General features: G+C 36.7%; 1 protein-coding gene across 3 annotated transcripts; it reads left to right on the forward strand.

Moving 5' to 3' along the window:
• The first annotated feature begins 1,465 nt into the window (after nucleotides 1–1,465).
• LOC306886894 (syntabulin-like) lies at nucleotides 1,466–14,174 on the forward strand. Of its 3 annotated transcripts, XM_079444254.1 has the most exons (9): nucleotides 1,466–1,726; nucleotides 2,001–2,049; nucleotides 7,390–7,443; nucleotides 7,665–7,842; nucleotides 7,987–8,190; nucleotides 9,942–10,041; nucleotides 10,461–10,610; nucleotides 12,162–12,317; nucleotides 12,439–14,174. In XM_079444254.1, the coding sequence occupies exons 3-9, from the start codon at nucleotides 7,420–7,422 to the stop codon at nucleotides 13,571–13,573; spliced, it is 1,947 nt and encodes a 648-aa protein (XP_079300380.1). In that variant the 5' UTR covers nucleotides 1,466–1,726; nucleotides 2,001–2,049; nucleotides 7,390–7,419; the 3' UTR covers nucleotides 13,574–14,174. The 3 variants fall into 3 exon arrangements, with proteins under 3 accessions (XP_079300380.1, XP_079300382.1, XP_079300381.1); XM_079444256.1 differs by lacking the exon at nucleotides 7,390–7,443 and having other exon boundaries at nucleotides 1,524–1,726; XM_079444255.1 differs by lacking the exon at nucleotides 2,001–2,049 and having other exon boundaries at nucleotides 1,607–1,726.
• The last annotated feature ends 879 nt before the right edge of the window (nucleotides 14,175–15,053 follow it).

Here is a 15,053-nt window from a genome sequence, read left to right on the forward strand (position 1 = left end):
TGTCCCAGTTTACCTGAATTTAGAGGGAGACTGGGCTAGTAGTCGCAATTTATAGGCTACTCCGATTAATATTTCTCACTGAAGGTAAATTATAAGTCATGTTCTCTATATTTTATATTATTGTTGACACAATCTGTCATTAAACAGACAATTATGAAAAACTAAACTCAAGAAATTTATGAAACATCAGAATGTTTTGAGATCACGCCTGAAACGTAAACGGGGGGGGTGTGTTTTTTTTTTCTTTCTTTCTTTCTTTTTCCCTCAGGTGGCAGCTGCTAGACTTTTGCCTTCATGTATGTAGTTGATTTTAGAACTTTTATGTACTTTTAGAACTTCGGCAGTTTATCATATTGCTTTATTGTTTTCCCTACAACACAATTAAGCTAGTACTGTAAATACAACACCTTCTACAGATTTGTAAACTACTTTCTAACAACGTAATGTTTGACTAGGATAGACAATTTCTACAAATGCATCAGTTCTCCAACATTGTTGTTCTATTATCTACCAGCAGAGGGCAGTGAAACACCTTATTATTATAACTACGCCCCAATCGTATGACAATCAGCAGATACGCTATGCAGATATATCCAGTCGGTCACACGTTGGCTATTTGCTAGGACTTGGACTTTAATTTTTTTATCAACTTAAAAGGTTATTAAACCAAATGAGATTTAATAAAATCATATCTTTTGTATAAAACTAGGTTTGCTCAATCTTCTGATATAATTTGGATGCTATCGTCTTGAGTTAACACGGAGAACCTTATCTGGAGAATGACTTGAGGCTCGTGTGGTTAAGTTGACTTCAGCACCATGGAGAGCTGACTCCTCCACTCGCTGCACACTTTACTGTCAGCAGAGCTGCTCAAGTATGAACCCTGCTGCAAATAAACATCTCAAACCAGACTAAGCTGCTTTTCTGATCTTATATGGTCTCCCAGCCACGGTCAACGTGAGAGTTTTCCCACTTTTCAGCAGGTCAGCCTGGGATTCTATCCTATAAAACAAACCTGGATTTGTTTTCAGTAGTACAATTGACAATGTAGGCTAGTTTGAAGATTGCATGAATAAAGAATTAGCCTGAAAAACCATCCTGAGTTCTCCAAAGAACCTTTCAGTGAACAAATCTTAAAACAAACTCCTTTTTTTTCTTAGTGTGAAGAACATTATAATAATCTAAGAACCTTTTTGCACCATAAAGAACCTTTTGTTCAATGGAAAGGTTCCATGAATGGTAAAGTTTCTTCATGTGATCATCTATGCCAATAAAGAACCTTTTTTAAGAGTGTAGGTCAAACCCCATCCATCAACCATGCTGTGCACAAAAACAATGCTCTATAAGTCACTTTTGATAAAATCATGTATGGCTATCATCAGTAAACCAAGTCAATAAATCCGACCTGTTAAATCTCATTCGACCATGTAAGAGTTAATTCTTGCTGCTCGTTACATAACACACTTTGGAACATTAGTCAGATTTACGTCGTCCTGGCGATGTCAGTGTCCTCAGCTTCTTCTGCTTGAGCACGTACACTGATGCATTGAGATGCGCTGTGCGGAATAATCTGGCTTCTCGCGCAGACTGAGGCTGGGAGTCCATCACATCAGATCAAAACAAGGGCTGAGGACCAAGAGAGCGCGCACTGTGTTGTTTTGAAGGGATACGGAGCAGCGCATCCTTCTCTCTCTCTCTCTCTCACTCACAGGAATCCATCCACGAGGCAAGTGTATTTACTTACTGCGTCACACTGTTGTTTAGGCTACCATATAGCGGGTTATACTAACGGAAATGATGGCATACATTCTAATATTAGTATGGGCTAGTTTTTAAAAAGAATAGCCTACGACATGTTATTTCTATAGCCTCTATTCAACATGTTCGCTCTACACGTGAATTACGCATTGCTGTTCACGCAGTGTTTCATTTTAAGAAACAATTTAAAATATGAAACGATTAGTAATGCAGCTTATATTCATTTTTCTTTCGTTGTTTAGGTGGGGCAGAAGCGTCATTTGACATTTCAGCTAAACGTCTGTCAGTCAGGTACTGTCAATCAACTTCGTTTTAATTAAGGTTATTTTTTACGAGCTGAAATATTAATATTGTCCTTTGCGGGGAAATTGTTGTTTTATGAGTCTAGTTTTTACAGAATATTCACAGAACGCTATAAAACACTATAAATGTGTTTAAAAAGTTTCCTTTATTTGATTATAGAAATAGCCATTTTTGAATTATTATATTTAAATTATATATTGCACTTCCTGTAATTAAAACTGATTTAAGTCATAAACGTGTATTTTATACTGTTATACAGTAAAGAAATTACTGTATAACAATATCAAGAATTTAATAAGAATTCCTTTTGAGAACAAAAGGGCATTAAAATGACAAATTATAAAAGGCAAAAAAGTTAAAATTGTAAATATTGTAGTAAATAATTAAATGTATAAATTTGAGTCATAAAATGATTTAATTTAATTAAATGGCATGGATGAATATTTACTGAGTAATCTGCTTTTTCGTAGTGGGAGGTCAATTTTTGGCAATTTTCACCTGAGATTCAGAGCCAAATAACAGTGGGGTAAAAATGACTTCAGAAAGATGGAAGCATAAAAATGTTACTTTTACACAGAGACTGGTAGGTCTATTACTAAAAATCTGTCGACTTTAGCAATCTTTGTTGCATTATGTGCCAATGGTGACCGTTAAAAAATGGGGAAAGAGCACTTTTCAATTTTTTTTCTCTAAAGTTTGCAGGCCTGTAACTCAAAAAGTATTAAAGATATATTAATGCCCTTTTAGATTTTGGGTCTTAATTTTTTTCCTTTGGCATCTTTATTTTTAAGGCACTATATGGCTTGGTTCTAGAGATATTGGGATCTCAATATGGCTCCTGGGGTAAATCGTTAAATTGTACACATTTTTAGTAGCCAAAAACCAAATGTGGATCAATTTGCAAAAATTTGATACTTCTTTTCTTTTAAAGAGGAATGTCTAAAGAACAAATAATGTTGAAACTAGCGATGTATCTAGTTTCCTTTTGTCAAAACAACTGCATTGAACATAACTGTCCAAGTGCCATAAATATTCTTTTCCCCAAGTTTGCGTGCCAGTAACTCAAGAAGTATTAAAAATATTGCAGTATGGTTTTAGATTCTAGTTCTTCGTAAACTTTACTTTTGCAATCTTCATTTTCAAGGCCCCACATCATTCAGTCCCAAAGACAGGGGGGTCTCAATGAGGCTTCATAATGTTGAATATTACCCATTTTCAGCGCTTGAAAACCTAGAAACATGATTAGCAAGCAACATGTTAACTACATGCTAATCATGCTAGAAACATGCTAATTTTCTAATTTATCTAAATTTTCAAACTTCAAGCTTTTACAGCTGCTTTAAACTTTCGGGCTACGCTTTCTCAAGCCAACCTAAAGTTTGTCTTGACCAACTTTTTTATCTAGTTGTATTTAAAGCAGAATATCGGAAGAATTCGTCAGATTATGAATGACCAATGTTTAATTGTTAACTCTAGGTAAAACATGAACAGTGTGAAATGTAAAATATGATTACTCAGGATCCCGTTTACCTGGAGGTTAGAATTGCCCAGGGTTAATTATTCCAAGTGTGAGAGATCTTAAATGTTTGAGGTACTATCAATGATTCTGCCAAATATGCCCTTTAGCAGTAGATACTATTTAATCTGATGAAGCTTCGCATTATATAACAATAAAAAAGAAAAATAAATTCTAATAATTAATCCAGATGAGGAAACATCTTGGTTTCTTGATGTGAATGCAATGTGTGGTAAAAGCAGCCACTTTTCCCTAGGAGGCATGGAATTTGTTTCAAACATGTTCTGTACTCTTGGTAGCTTCAGAAGTTGTTGAACAAAATCCCTTCTTCAAAATATCCCTGAAACTGATTCAAATATAGAATCTTATGAATAGACTACTGAAAGAAAGGTAATGTGCCTCAAGCTTGTTCATTTCAGTGTATTTTAAGCACTTCGACAGGTAGGATTTATACATGTTGTTTTGATAGAGGGAAACAAGATACAATTCTAATTTCAACATTATTTAGTATTCAGACATTGTTCTTTAAATTAAATATGTATAGACTGTATACAATGTGACCAACATTTGGTTTTTGACCACTGAAAATGGGTAATATTCAGCAATCTGGAGCCTCATTGAGACCCCCCTGTCTTTGGGACTGAATGATGTAAGCCTTGAAAATAAAGATTCCCAAAAAAAAGGTTTATCAAGAACTAGAATCTAAAATCATATTACGATATCTTTAAGACTTCTTCAGTTATAGGCACGCAAACTTTGGAAAAAGAATATGTATGGCACTCAGACAGTTATGTTTAATGCAGTTGTTTTGACAGAAGGAAACAAGGTGCATTTCTAGTTTCTAGTTTCAACATTATTTGTTCTTCAGGCATTCCTCTTTAAAAGAAAAGAAGTATTATATTTTTCCAAACTGATCCACATGTGGTTTTTGACCACTAAAAATGTGTACAATTTAACGATTTACTCCTGTAGCCATATTGAGATCCCAATATCTCTGGAACTGAACAATATAGGGCCTTAAAAATGAAGAAGTTAAAAGAAAAGTTTGTTAAGACCCAAAACCTAAAAGGGCATTAAGATATCTTTAATACTTCTTGAGTAACAGGCCTGCAAACTTTGGAGAAAAAAACTTGAAAAGTGCTCTTTCCCCATTTTGAACGGTTACCATTGGCACATAATGCAACAAAAACTGCTAAAGTCAACAGATTTTACTAATAGACCTGCCAATCTCTGTGTAAAAGCAACATTACGATGCTGCCATCTTTCTAAAGTCATTTTTAACCTCCTGTAATTTGGCTCTGAATCTCAGGTGAAATTTGCCATTTTGACCCCCCTTCTACAAAGAATTACTCAGTAAATGTTCATCCATGACATTTAATATTTTGGTTTTCATCACTAAACTGTTTATCTTTCTTCAGAAAAAATATTAGCAAAATCAAAAATTTGAACCGGGGACCTCTGGTTGAGTTGACTCGGCATGACCCTATAGTTAGTTAAAAATGTATGGAATGCTTCACACTATAGACTGTGACAGATAAGAGAAGCAACTAGAGAAAAGGAATTGCAAACATTAGTAATCGTGCACACTGATTAATGTATAATGTCGGGCTGTATTTCACCATCTTCTCCTTTAGTCAAGCTCAAATAACAACACTGAAACTAGCAAGCAGAGAAAGCACTCAAAGCCAGTAACAAATGCATTAGCACACATTACTCTCCGTCTCCAGTAGCATTGAGTCATCACTGCTTTAGTGGACTAATGACAGAATGAGGAGTCACTGGTGCTGAGGCAACTGATTTAAATGTGTTGTGTTGACTACATATTTAGCTAGAAGACGACAGCCTTAGTTATATATCTGTATATCAGAAATGAAAATACTAAAAAGTTGTTAAAATTGTTGACTATAATGGAAAATTACAATATATTTTGATAAAAGGGCTTAAGAACAACTTAAGAACAATATAACTTTAAGGTACTAATATGCATTTTTAAAACAATAATATTATGTCTTTAATACCAATATTATACCTTTAGGGTACTATTATGTACCATTTAAGGGTAAATAACAAAGATGTACCTGTTGTACATTAAAATACTGCCCCAGTGACAACTCTGTATCTTTTATTCTGTGAGTGAGATTAAGCTGATTTTTACTGTCATGCTTTATGCATGAAATCATTCTTCTTAATTAAATATGAGCAGCATGTTACATAAGGTGTTATGAGTCAACAAGTATATAACCTCTAACTCTGACTGCACTCCAGCTTTATCACCTCAAGCCATTCCATTTGCATATAGGATGGATGAGGTGATTTAAGAGAAATTGCATCAGTAACTTCTAACTGTGTCAGGCTGAAACTAGTCTCAGCTTTTCTATTAGGCTGACATGAGGTAAAAACACTAAGCTTCTTGTCCAGACACAAGGCATCAATCAAGGACTGAATGGCTGACTACTGTCACTGACCGCTATCTGGCTTCTGTAAATGCAATGTTCCTCTGTGTTGACAAGTCTTTGTTGCTAGGTTCCGTTGCTAAGGCTCTGACTTGGGCTCAGAGAGAAAACAGTCTAGCTCCCATGAGTGCAATTTGACAGTCAATAATTTTACAGCTTATTGACTAAGTAGAAAAAAGTACCATTCAAAAATATTTTTGAAAGTGTTTCTTATGCTCACTGAGGATGCATTTATTTATTCAAAAATACAGTAAAAACAGTTAAATATTTTTACAATAAAAATAACTGTTTTCTGTTTTAATATATTTTAAAATGTTATTTATTTCTTTGATGGCAAAGCTGAATTTTTAAATAATTAAAACAATTGTTTTTTTTTTCTTTAAACAAAGCACAAAAATCTAAAACAACATAATACTTTAATAATTTAAAAGGATGTGGTGACATAAGACACTCAAAAAAAAAAAAGTAGCACGTTTTCCATATCCGAAAGGAATGGGCGACCTACATAAAGGTTGTCCTTTCACTTCTTTTGTAATGAAACGTGGCATCCGGACACAAAACGGAAATAACCCAGCTATGCAACAAGCGTCAACCTTAAAGGGTCAATTACGTCATCTGCACTGAAAGCAACCATAACCCTTATATAACCAACTTCAAAGAGATACTGAAAAACAAGGCACACACAACCACAACATACACCACTAATAACAGGAAATGGACCAATGACGTCATTGTCAATCAAGCGTGATACATGATATTAAATTATTCAGCCATTGGGCTTTGGTCTGTTAGTTATGAGCAGATCTGGAACACACAAAGCAGTCAAATAAGCTATTCAGAAGGATGGGTTTTATCATGTCTGTACCTAGATGAGGATTACATTTACCATATTACATCCTTCTCCAAGTGCAAAGCCTTTTACATAACCCCTGGTAAATTCACTGATCATCAGAAGAATCATGTTAAATAATAGCATTGGATCGGTTTAATTTAGAATGAGTGTTCCAGCAGTTTAATTCCAAGTACTAGTGAATTCATTTATATTTAGAGGGTGCATGGCTGAAACTCAAGTATGATAAGGCACTATATTTCTAAATTGTCCATAAAAGACAACTAGGTAGAAAACAAGATTTAATGGCAATTCTTTGCAAAAACTTATATTTAGCATTTAAGTATATAAATATTGTAGCCTGGCACTCTAGTCTATTTACAGAATCATTCATGAACTAGGTTAAACCAGCCTGGCATCTTGCGTCATGTCCTCATTCATTTTTACACTATAATCTTTCTTTGTTCTGGTTTGTTTGTCATACCAAAACCTCTTCTTCAAGCAACCTGTTTTCTTTTTTTTTTTTACAGTTTATTAGAAGTATTCCCTATTTAAGAAGAATGGGACCTTTTCAGACATACGAGGTGCTGAACTCTCTTTAAATTATTCCTGTCTAAACACATTTTTACTTACAGTAACACTAATTGCATGCAAGCAAGACTTTTACTTTTAAGGACCCAAGCATAATACAGATTAATACCAGCTTTAAAAAAGGCTAAACAGCTCACCTCAGATGCTGACTGTAGGTTGTCTGTAGGTAGCCGTAGCACCATGTTCCCAGTTACCGATTTTCCATTTCCTGCAGGTAAAGGAAAAGGGAAGCATGCGCAGCCGTATCCCTCGATTTGTCCTCCACCCTTTACGTACTAAAGCAAAGGAGTCATCAGTGTCCAACATGCCATTGTCAGAAGAGGAGAGCAAGGATTTTGACATTAGCTCCCAGCACTCGAAAAGAACCATCAGTCCCAACAGCCTGTCCTCAGGTAGGACACAAGGTTATCATGACTTCTCTGATGGCTTTTATGTGTTGTTGGCCTCGTGCATATGGCCTCTCTGATAAGGAAAAGCACACTAGTATAACTTTAAATGGGGTGTTATATCATTTCCACTTGGTTCTATCTTCTCAGATGATACTGGATGCCCAATCAGTCAATGTGCATCGCCAACCAAGACCCCTTCAGGCTCTGACAACAGCCCACTGGGTTCACCCACACTGGGAGAGCGCAAGGTCAAGGTGAAGAGAGTTCGGATGAACGTTGGGGCCGAGTGGAGCGCACCCACACAGAAGCACAAGCTAGAGAAGCAAAAACGTTCACCAATCATGAATAAAGGTAATTTTATTTCTGCAATTATTGCAACCGTTTTATATTCTATTTACATTTTTATATTATTTTCTTTCGATTCTGAAGGTTTATTTTTAAAATAATATCAATAATAAATTATTAATTTTATAATCGCCTTTCCAATGCTCAGAAACACATCAATCAATCAGAATAATTGAAAAGGGAAAAATAAATATATATATATATATGTTATATATATTATGACTATGACAACAGATCAAATAGTCAATGTTTACAGAACTGCATGTTTTCTGCATTCGAAAAAGTAAAGAACCGCTTGGTTTAGTAATCAAATGTTTGGTTAGTTACATAAACAACCACAACTAGCGTACATAGAAGGACAGTTTGCACATGGGATCTTTATCCGCTTGTGTGCAAGTGTGCACGTCCACTGGGGTGCAGGTTCAAACACAGAAACACATACAGTTCTCCAAACTTCTGTTTTTGAAACAAGGGTATGATGAGTAATTTATTTACGTCATGGTCACACCTGCCTGTTTAATCTATTTAAATGTTCTTGGGATTCTGCTGGAATGGGTTTCTCTGAAGTCTTTTTTAAAACAGAAAAAACACAACACAATCCTGGAAGTAGCAGGTGCTATGTGCTTGATTACCCTTCCTCATAGAGGCCAGTGATTGGTTGGCTTGTAAATGGCCAATCAGTGCAACTTAAAGTAGTTGGCTCCTCCTACCGCCTGTGACAATTCACAACATTTGACCTTGATTTGTATTGAGCAACTTGCACAGTTTTGTAATTGTTAGCGAGTTAGTCACATTTGTGTGGTTCGTCAGTTAGATAGTTAGTAGCACGTTTGAAAAAGTATTCACTTTATCATGGTTTTGTCAAAAGGAAAGAGATACTTTTCAGGTGTGTGTATATATATATATATATAATTTTTTTTTTTTTTGTAAAATCAAGGTCCTGAATCATCTTACCCCCTCTTTAGCATATCTCTGTCTTTCAGTCACCTCATTTTGAATTTAATGCTTAATATATTTTATTTAGATTATTTTCCCCGAAATAATCTGTTATCTGAAATATGTCTTGATCTGATAGGAGTATGTCTAATATAGTTCAGAAGGTTATCTATTTGCTTTCCCACTTACTTCAATGGTACTTCCAGGAAGTAGGTAATCAGTATTACATCTCTTTAGTCTTACATTTAGCAAGAATAAAATAATATGAGAATATATCATGTTTTAAGAGCCCTCAGAATAAAAAAAAAAAAATGTTACAACTACAAATATAATGATAATGATAATTTAGCAATTAACACGTTGCAAGAATAACATGGCTACTTTTGAATGGCTGTGAAAGTAGAAACAGTGTAGTTATAGCATCTTCCAGCAGGGTCTAAAGCTAAAGCTATCTGGAAAAGTTAATGACTGCAGGTAAGGAGATATTCGAGCTTTCATAAAAGTGCTGAGGGAAACCGAATGTGAAGGATTCCTCTGTCACTGAAAGATTCAGTCCCTGACTTCCCAAGCCTTACTTCTTCCATAATGGAGTCAAACGATGTTCATCACTGAAGTCTGTAACCCTATATCCTCTGACAGACCTCTTTGATCTGGCTACTGGAAATATGCTAATTGGAAACGTGCTTGGCTTGTGCATTTGGCGGGTTTGAAGTCTCTGCTTCCAGTCTTTTTAGATACCCTTGAATGTATAAGTTTTGCTGATGTTGAAGTCTTTTTAGAGGAAACTTTAGACTTTTGATCCCAATTTTTATGCTCTGTAGGCAGTGAGGCAGATTTCAGCTCATCTAGCAGCACTGGAAGCTACAAGACACATGAAACTCTGCCCAGCAGCTCTGCAGGGAAGATCTCATCTTCTCGCAGGTATGGTTTTTATGCTTTTTTTGTTTGTTTCTGAAGCCTAATCCAAGATGGCTGATGCTTTGTTTATTTTTCTCTGTCAGATTTGATATTTCATGCTAGATGACTTACCATTTTAAATTCGCATGTTAAATAATTTTTAAATATAGTGTGTAAAATAGTTTAATACAGCATGCAACATTGTCACTTGATCTTATTATGAGATTAATGGCATACAGTTATATAAAAATTTACAAAACCTTACTGAAAATAGAAGTTCAAAGCACAGTGCACATTTTGGTAAATCAACAGTAGTAAGTTAACAAAATATTCCATGCATGCTGAAAGAATGAGTTGCATGGTTGGTTGTTATTCAAAATATGGCCTGCGTGTCTTGCCTATGACACTGTCCTGTCCAATCTGCTTGCTCTTATCTCGCTTAGCCATGGGCCCCACATCAGAAGCCTGCCAGTGTTCAAACCCGCAGGAAGCCCTACTGCCCCTCGCGACGCAGAGCTTTATGCCCCATACAGGATGCCTCCCAAAGCCCCCTCCATTACCAACAGCAGTAGCAACTCCAGCTCTACCAGAAGGTATGGACAAAGAGGCAGAAGCATACAGATGGAAGGAAGTTGAGAGCATTGTAGATGCAATATATTCTATGCAGGGCTCAGGCTCAATACAGATAGTGTTATTGTGTCCTCAACTTCACAGAATAAAGGATTAGATTGGTCATGGTTTGGCTGTGAGGGGATTTTGACAAAATTGTCTGCTCTCATTTTGCCCACGCAGACAGCAAAGCCGTTGGCTGGCTGATAGGAGTAAAGTGTTTTTCAGTGCTACATTTTTGTAGAGAGGGTGAGGGGCATTAATATTTCATGTTTGACGATATTTAGGCTGTCGTTTGACTTAATAGCATGATGTAGGGTTTCTGGGTTTTTAGTTGTTTAAGTGATTGAGGGTAAGGAAACCAATGGGTATTCTTGTTGACATGGTCAATAGGAGTGAATTTTGGTTGTTTTTTAATATATATATATATATATATATATAAGGAAACTACATGTACAATACAATCAACTACATGTACAATACAATACAATTCTGTTGTATTGTACTACATGTACAATACAACATAATTCACTCCTTTTGAGCTTCTCCAGGGTCCTTGTTTGTTCTTCCATTGTTCCATCTCTGGCACAGATGCAAATTTGACTTCAAAGCAACATAGCAGGTTGCTAGGATATTGTTCCTCTAGATTTACTGCCTGGTAACAGGGCCATTGCTTTGACATTTTTTCTTTCTTTCTTTTTATAATTAATTTTTCATTCGTTTTGTACTGTAATATATTTGTACTTTTGTCTTTTTGTACTTAAGTTCATTATGTTCTTTAATTATTTGCTTTTGGGTTTTTTTTTCCTTTACCTTGCTGACCATGACGCAATCAAAACAGACCTGCAGTCTATATTTGGGTCATGTCCCACATGTTGAAAACCATTGATCTAAACCAAATTGAATGGACCAAATAAAGGGCAGTTATGGTGACTTGTGTAATGTGAGGTTTTTAATTTTTTGTATCTTTAAAGCTTTTAGCTTTTGCATTTGGATGGAAACAGTAGCTGGGATCTTTGGAATTTAACTTATGCGCAAAATTTGCGAATAAGCACCGTAAGACAGTTCTGGCAGGCAAGTAGAAATACTTTGACGAAAGACTTTGCTCAGGCATTTCAGAATGATCATAACATTTGAGATGCAGATCGGTCTGCTGTTTAGTCAGGTTATACCGTCCCATTGCACAAAATCACATGTCTTTTAATGCGCATAGTTGAATTTATTCGCAAAATGTTTCCTTCTCCAATTATTCGCATTAACCAAATTCGCATTAGTCAAAAACCACCTCAAGCGAGCATGTAAACTTTTTTTGCAAATAATTTTTTTTTTTTTTTTTTTTTTTTTTTAATTTGGCATTTTCATCACTCGTTTCTGATGCAATACTTCAAATTGTGCATAAAAACAGGGTGATGGAAACATAACTATTAACTTGTTACAGATACAACAGGCCGTAAAGTTCATTACTTCAGCTCTTGTTGTAGCTTTCATATTAGCATGCTTCATCAAATTTAAAAAAGCTTGCTTTTAACTTTCAGAAGAACCACTCCTGTACGCTACCATTCCTGCGGAGACAATCATGGCATTAAGCCTCCCAATCCAGAGCAGTACCTTACCCCTCTACAGCAGAAAGAGGTAGCCATACGACACCTCAAGACAAAACTCAGATACTCACAGAACACAGTTTGTGACCGGTAAGACTCTGCTTTGAAATACTTGCACTAATCCATTACTTAATTGCAGTTCCCTCGAGAGCTCTGACACAATTTAAAAATTGATATCACATGGTACATTTTCCACACTGATGGGTTTCAGGGAGGCTGAGATTGAGGAGCTGAAGTCCCAACTGGGGCGTATGCGGGAGGACTGGATAGAGGAGGAATGTCATCGTGTGGAAGCTCAGCTAGCTCTTAAAGAGGCACGCAAAGAGATCAAGCAGCTGCGCCAAGTGGTGGAAACCATGAAGAACAGTCTCATGGAGAAGGACAAGGGCATCCAGAAGTATTTCATTGACATAAACATCCAAAACCGAAAGCTGGAGTCCTTGCTTCACAGCATGGAGTTGGCGCAGGATGGCTGCAACTTGCAGGATGAGCCGACACTGGACTTTATCTGTGATTCTCCAGAAAGTTCCACTGCAGTCAAGTTAGAGATGGAGCTAGATGGTGAAGAACAAGCAGTGGAAGAGATGGCTGATAGTGAGCTGATGGCCAACAGAGCTGAAATTCTCGAGAAGGTTCTCATGTCCACTGCGGTTGATTCCAGCCAGGATGGTGGCACCAAGATCATTCCCCAACCTGGGCTGTCCACCTTGGAGCCGAGTGTCTCGGAAGAGAGCACAGAGGAGCATATCTCAAGCGACCCCTTTGGTGCAGAAGATAAAGGTGTCCAGACTGATGAGATGACCTACACCGCTGATCTCCAAGCCCTCCTTTTCCAGCTGCTAAAGCTCCAAGGTGGTGGCTTCCCTGGTCTCCTTATTTCTTCTCCCCACCAATCCCAGGAATCACCTTCAGCACATGTTCCCAAAAAGATTGAGAACTTGCCTGAAGCACAAAAACGTATAAAGGAGTTACCTGAAGCACAAGATGAAGTCAAAGATGTTGGCCCCATTTGCACCAACACCGCCCAAAACACCGTTAATGATTCTGGTCTGGGCTTTTCCGAGCCCAAAATGAGTCCCCAGTTCATGGAAGAGCTGAATTTTGACCTGAAGAATCCCAAGAACACCTCTAGCATGGCAGTGGTGGGAAAAAGACACTGGAGCAACAACTTCTTGGTTGATCTGGTTGCTGTGGCAGCACCTGTCCTGCCCACCGTGGCATGGCTCTACTCGCAGCATGGTTTGGTTGGAGGGGCTCCTGTGTACAACATTGCAGCTTTAATTCGAGGCTGTTGCATTATGGGATTGCACTCACTCCGCCATGTCTCTCACGGGCCAGACACTTAGTGGCCCTCACCCACAGTTACAGCAAGAGCACTTAAACATCATCTTCAAGTAGAAATTTTGTTTTTGAACACCTGTGATAATATGCATACACTTATTTTCCATTTAGTTGCAGCATTCCTACTTTGCACTGTGTATTTTTGAGGCACAAAGGATGAAATTAAGGGGATGTAAACGGACTTGTTTTGTCTTTTTTTGTTATTTATTGCCCTTATGTGTGTATATATAAATATTTTTGCATAACCTGATCATCTGGGTGAACGATTATGTTGCTCGAGTCTTGTTCTTTGCTGATTGCTATTCCCTGCTTTTTATAAAAGAGTCATTTAGAGTCAATGGGGGTTGACTGTCAGTTGACCTTTGTTTTTGTTGTAGTTAAAATGTCACTTGTGTTCCAAAAGAACTAAAACCTTCTGCCAAAGCTTAAATGTGTTCAGCGTTTTAAGTGAAACTGTATTTCTCTCCCTAAACTAGCAATTTCCTGAAAGGCAGCACTTGCCACAGTACAGCGAACACTTGTTATGTGCCTCAGCTATGTGCAATATTTTTGTTTATATCAGATGTATATCATTATATTTATTATTAAAGCATGGAAAACCCCTCCAAGCTTGGAGTTTTATTGTGTGTTAGAGCATGGGGAAGGTATTGCATAGTTTCTAAACTTGTATTACTTGTCTAGGCCCACATTAAATCAGTGTCCAAAAGCTCTAAAGACTTTGAATGAATGACATTTACAAAGTGATACAAATCCTTCAACATTTCTGCAATCCTGCCGATTAAACATTTTGGACTATTTGATCATGCTTTCAGCTATACCAATAGAAAAATAATAATCTCCACAAACCCATTATGGAAGGTGTGGTTTTACGAAAGCAAAGGTTTAATGCTGTGATGTGCCAAGCAAAGTGAGTTAAGTCAGTAAAGTGAGCCTTAATCTTTAATCCTTCCATTTTAATCCTATATTAATACAATTTAATTCTTTGCTCTTCACAAGATGAAGTTTCTTTGAACAGCTACTTGTTTATGAAGCAATAGACTTTTACTAAGCCAGAAAATAGTTTTTAAGTGTAGAAGTGTGTGCATTTTGTGATGGAATTTACATTTTAAATATTAGTCAAATAAAAATTAAAAACTAAATATTAATATTTTTAATAAAAAAAAATGTCACACTTTTGCATAATTTGACATTATCCTTATGGGAAATAACATACATTTTGAGGGCTTTTCAGAAATCCTGTTTTTAAACCCAGGCAGTGGAACCTTTCACACCTATAATTCAGAAGTGAAGTTAACCCCACGTTGCGGTTCAGTGTGAAATGACATTTAGGTGTTGAAATATTACGGATAGATGCAACGGACACCCAACCGTGCCTCGTTCATGTGCTTTGGAAGTCACAAACACACCGTGTGTTGTAAACAGTATCGGCTGTTGAGGGGAAAAATCCACCCTGCTGAAAAAACAAAAGAACCATCACAGAAAACT

This window comes from Barbus barbus (assembly GCF_936440315.1).
Source record: "Barbus barbus genome assembly, chromosome: 21".
In the NCBI taxonomy this organism is placed as follows: Eukaryota; Metazoa; Chordata; class Actinopteri; order Cypriniformes; family Cyprinidae; genus Barbus; species Barbus barbus.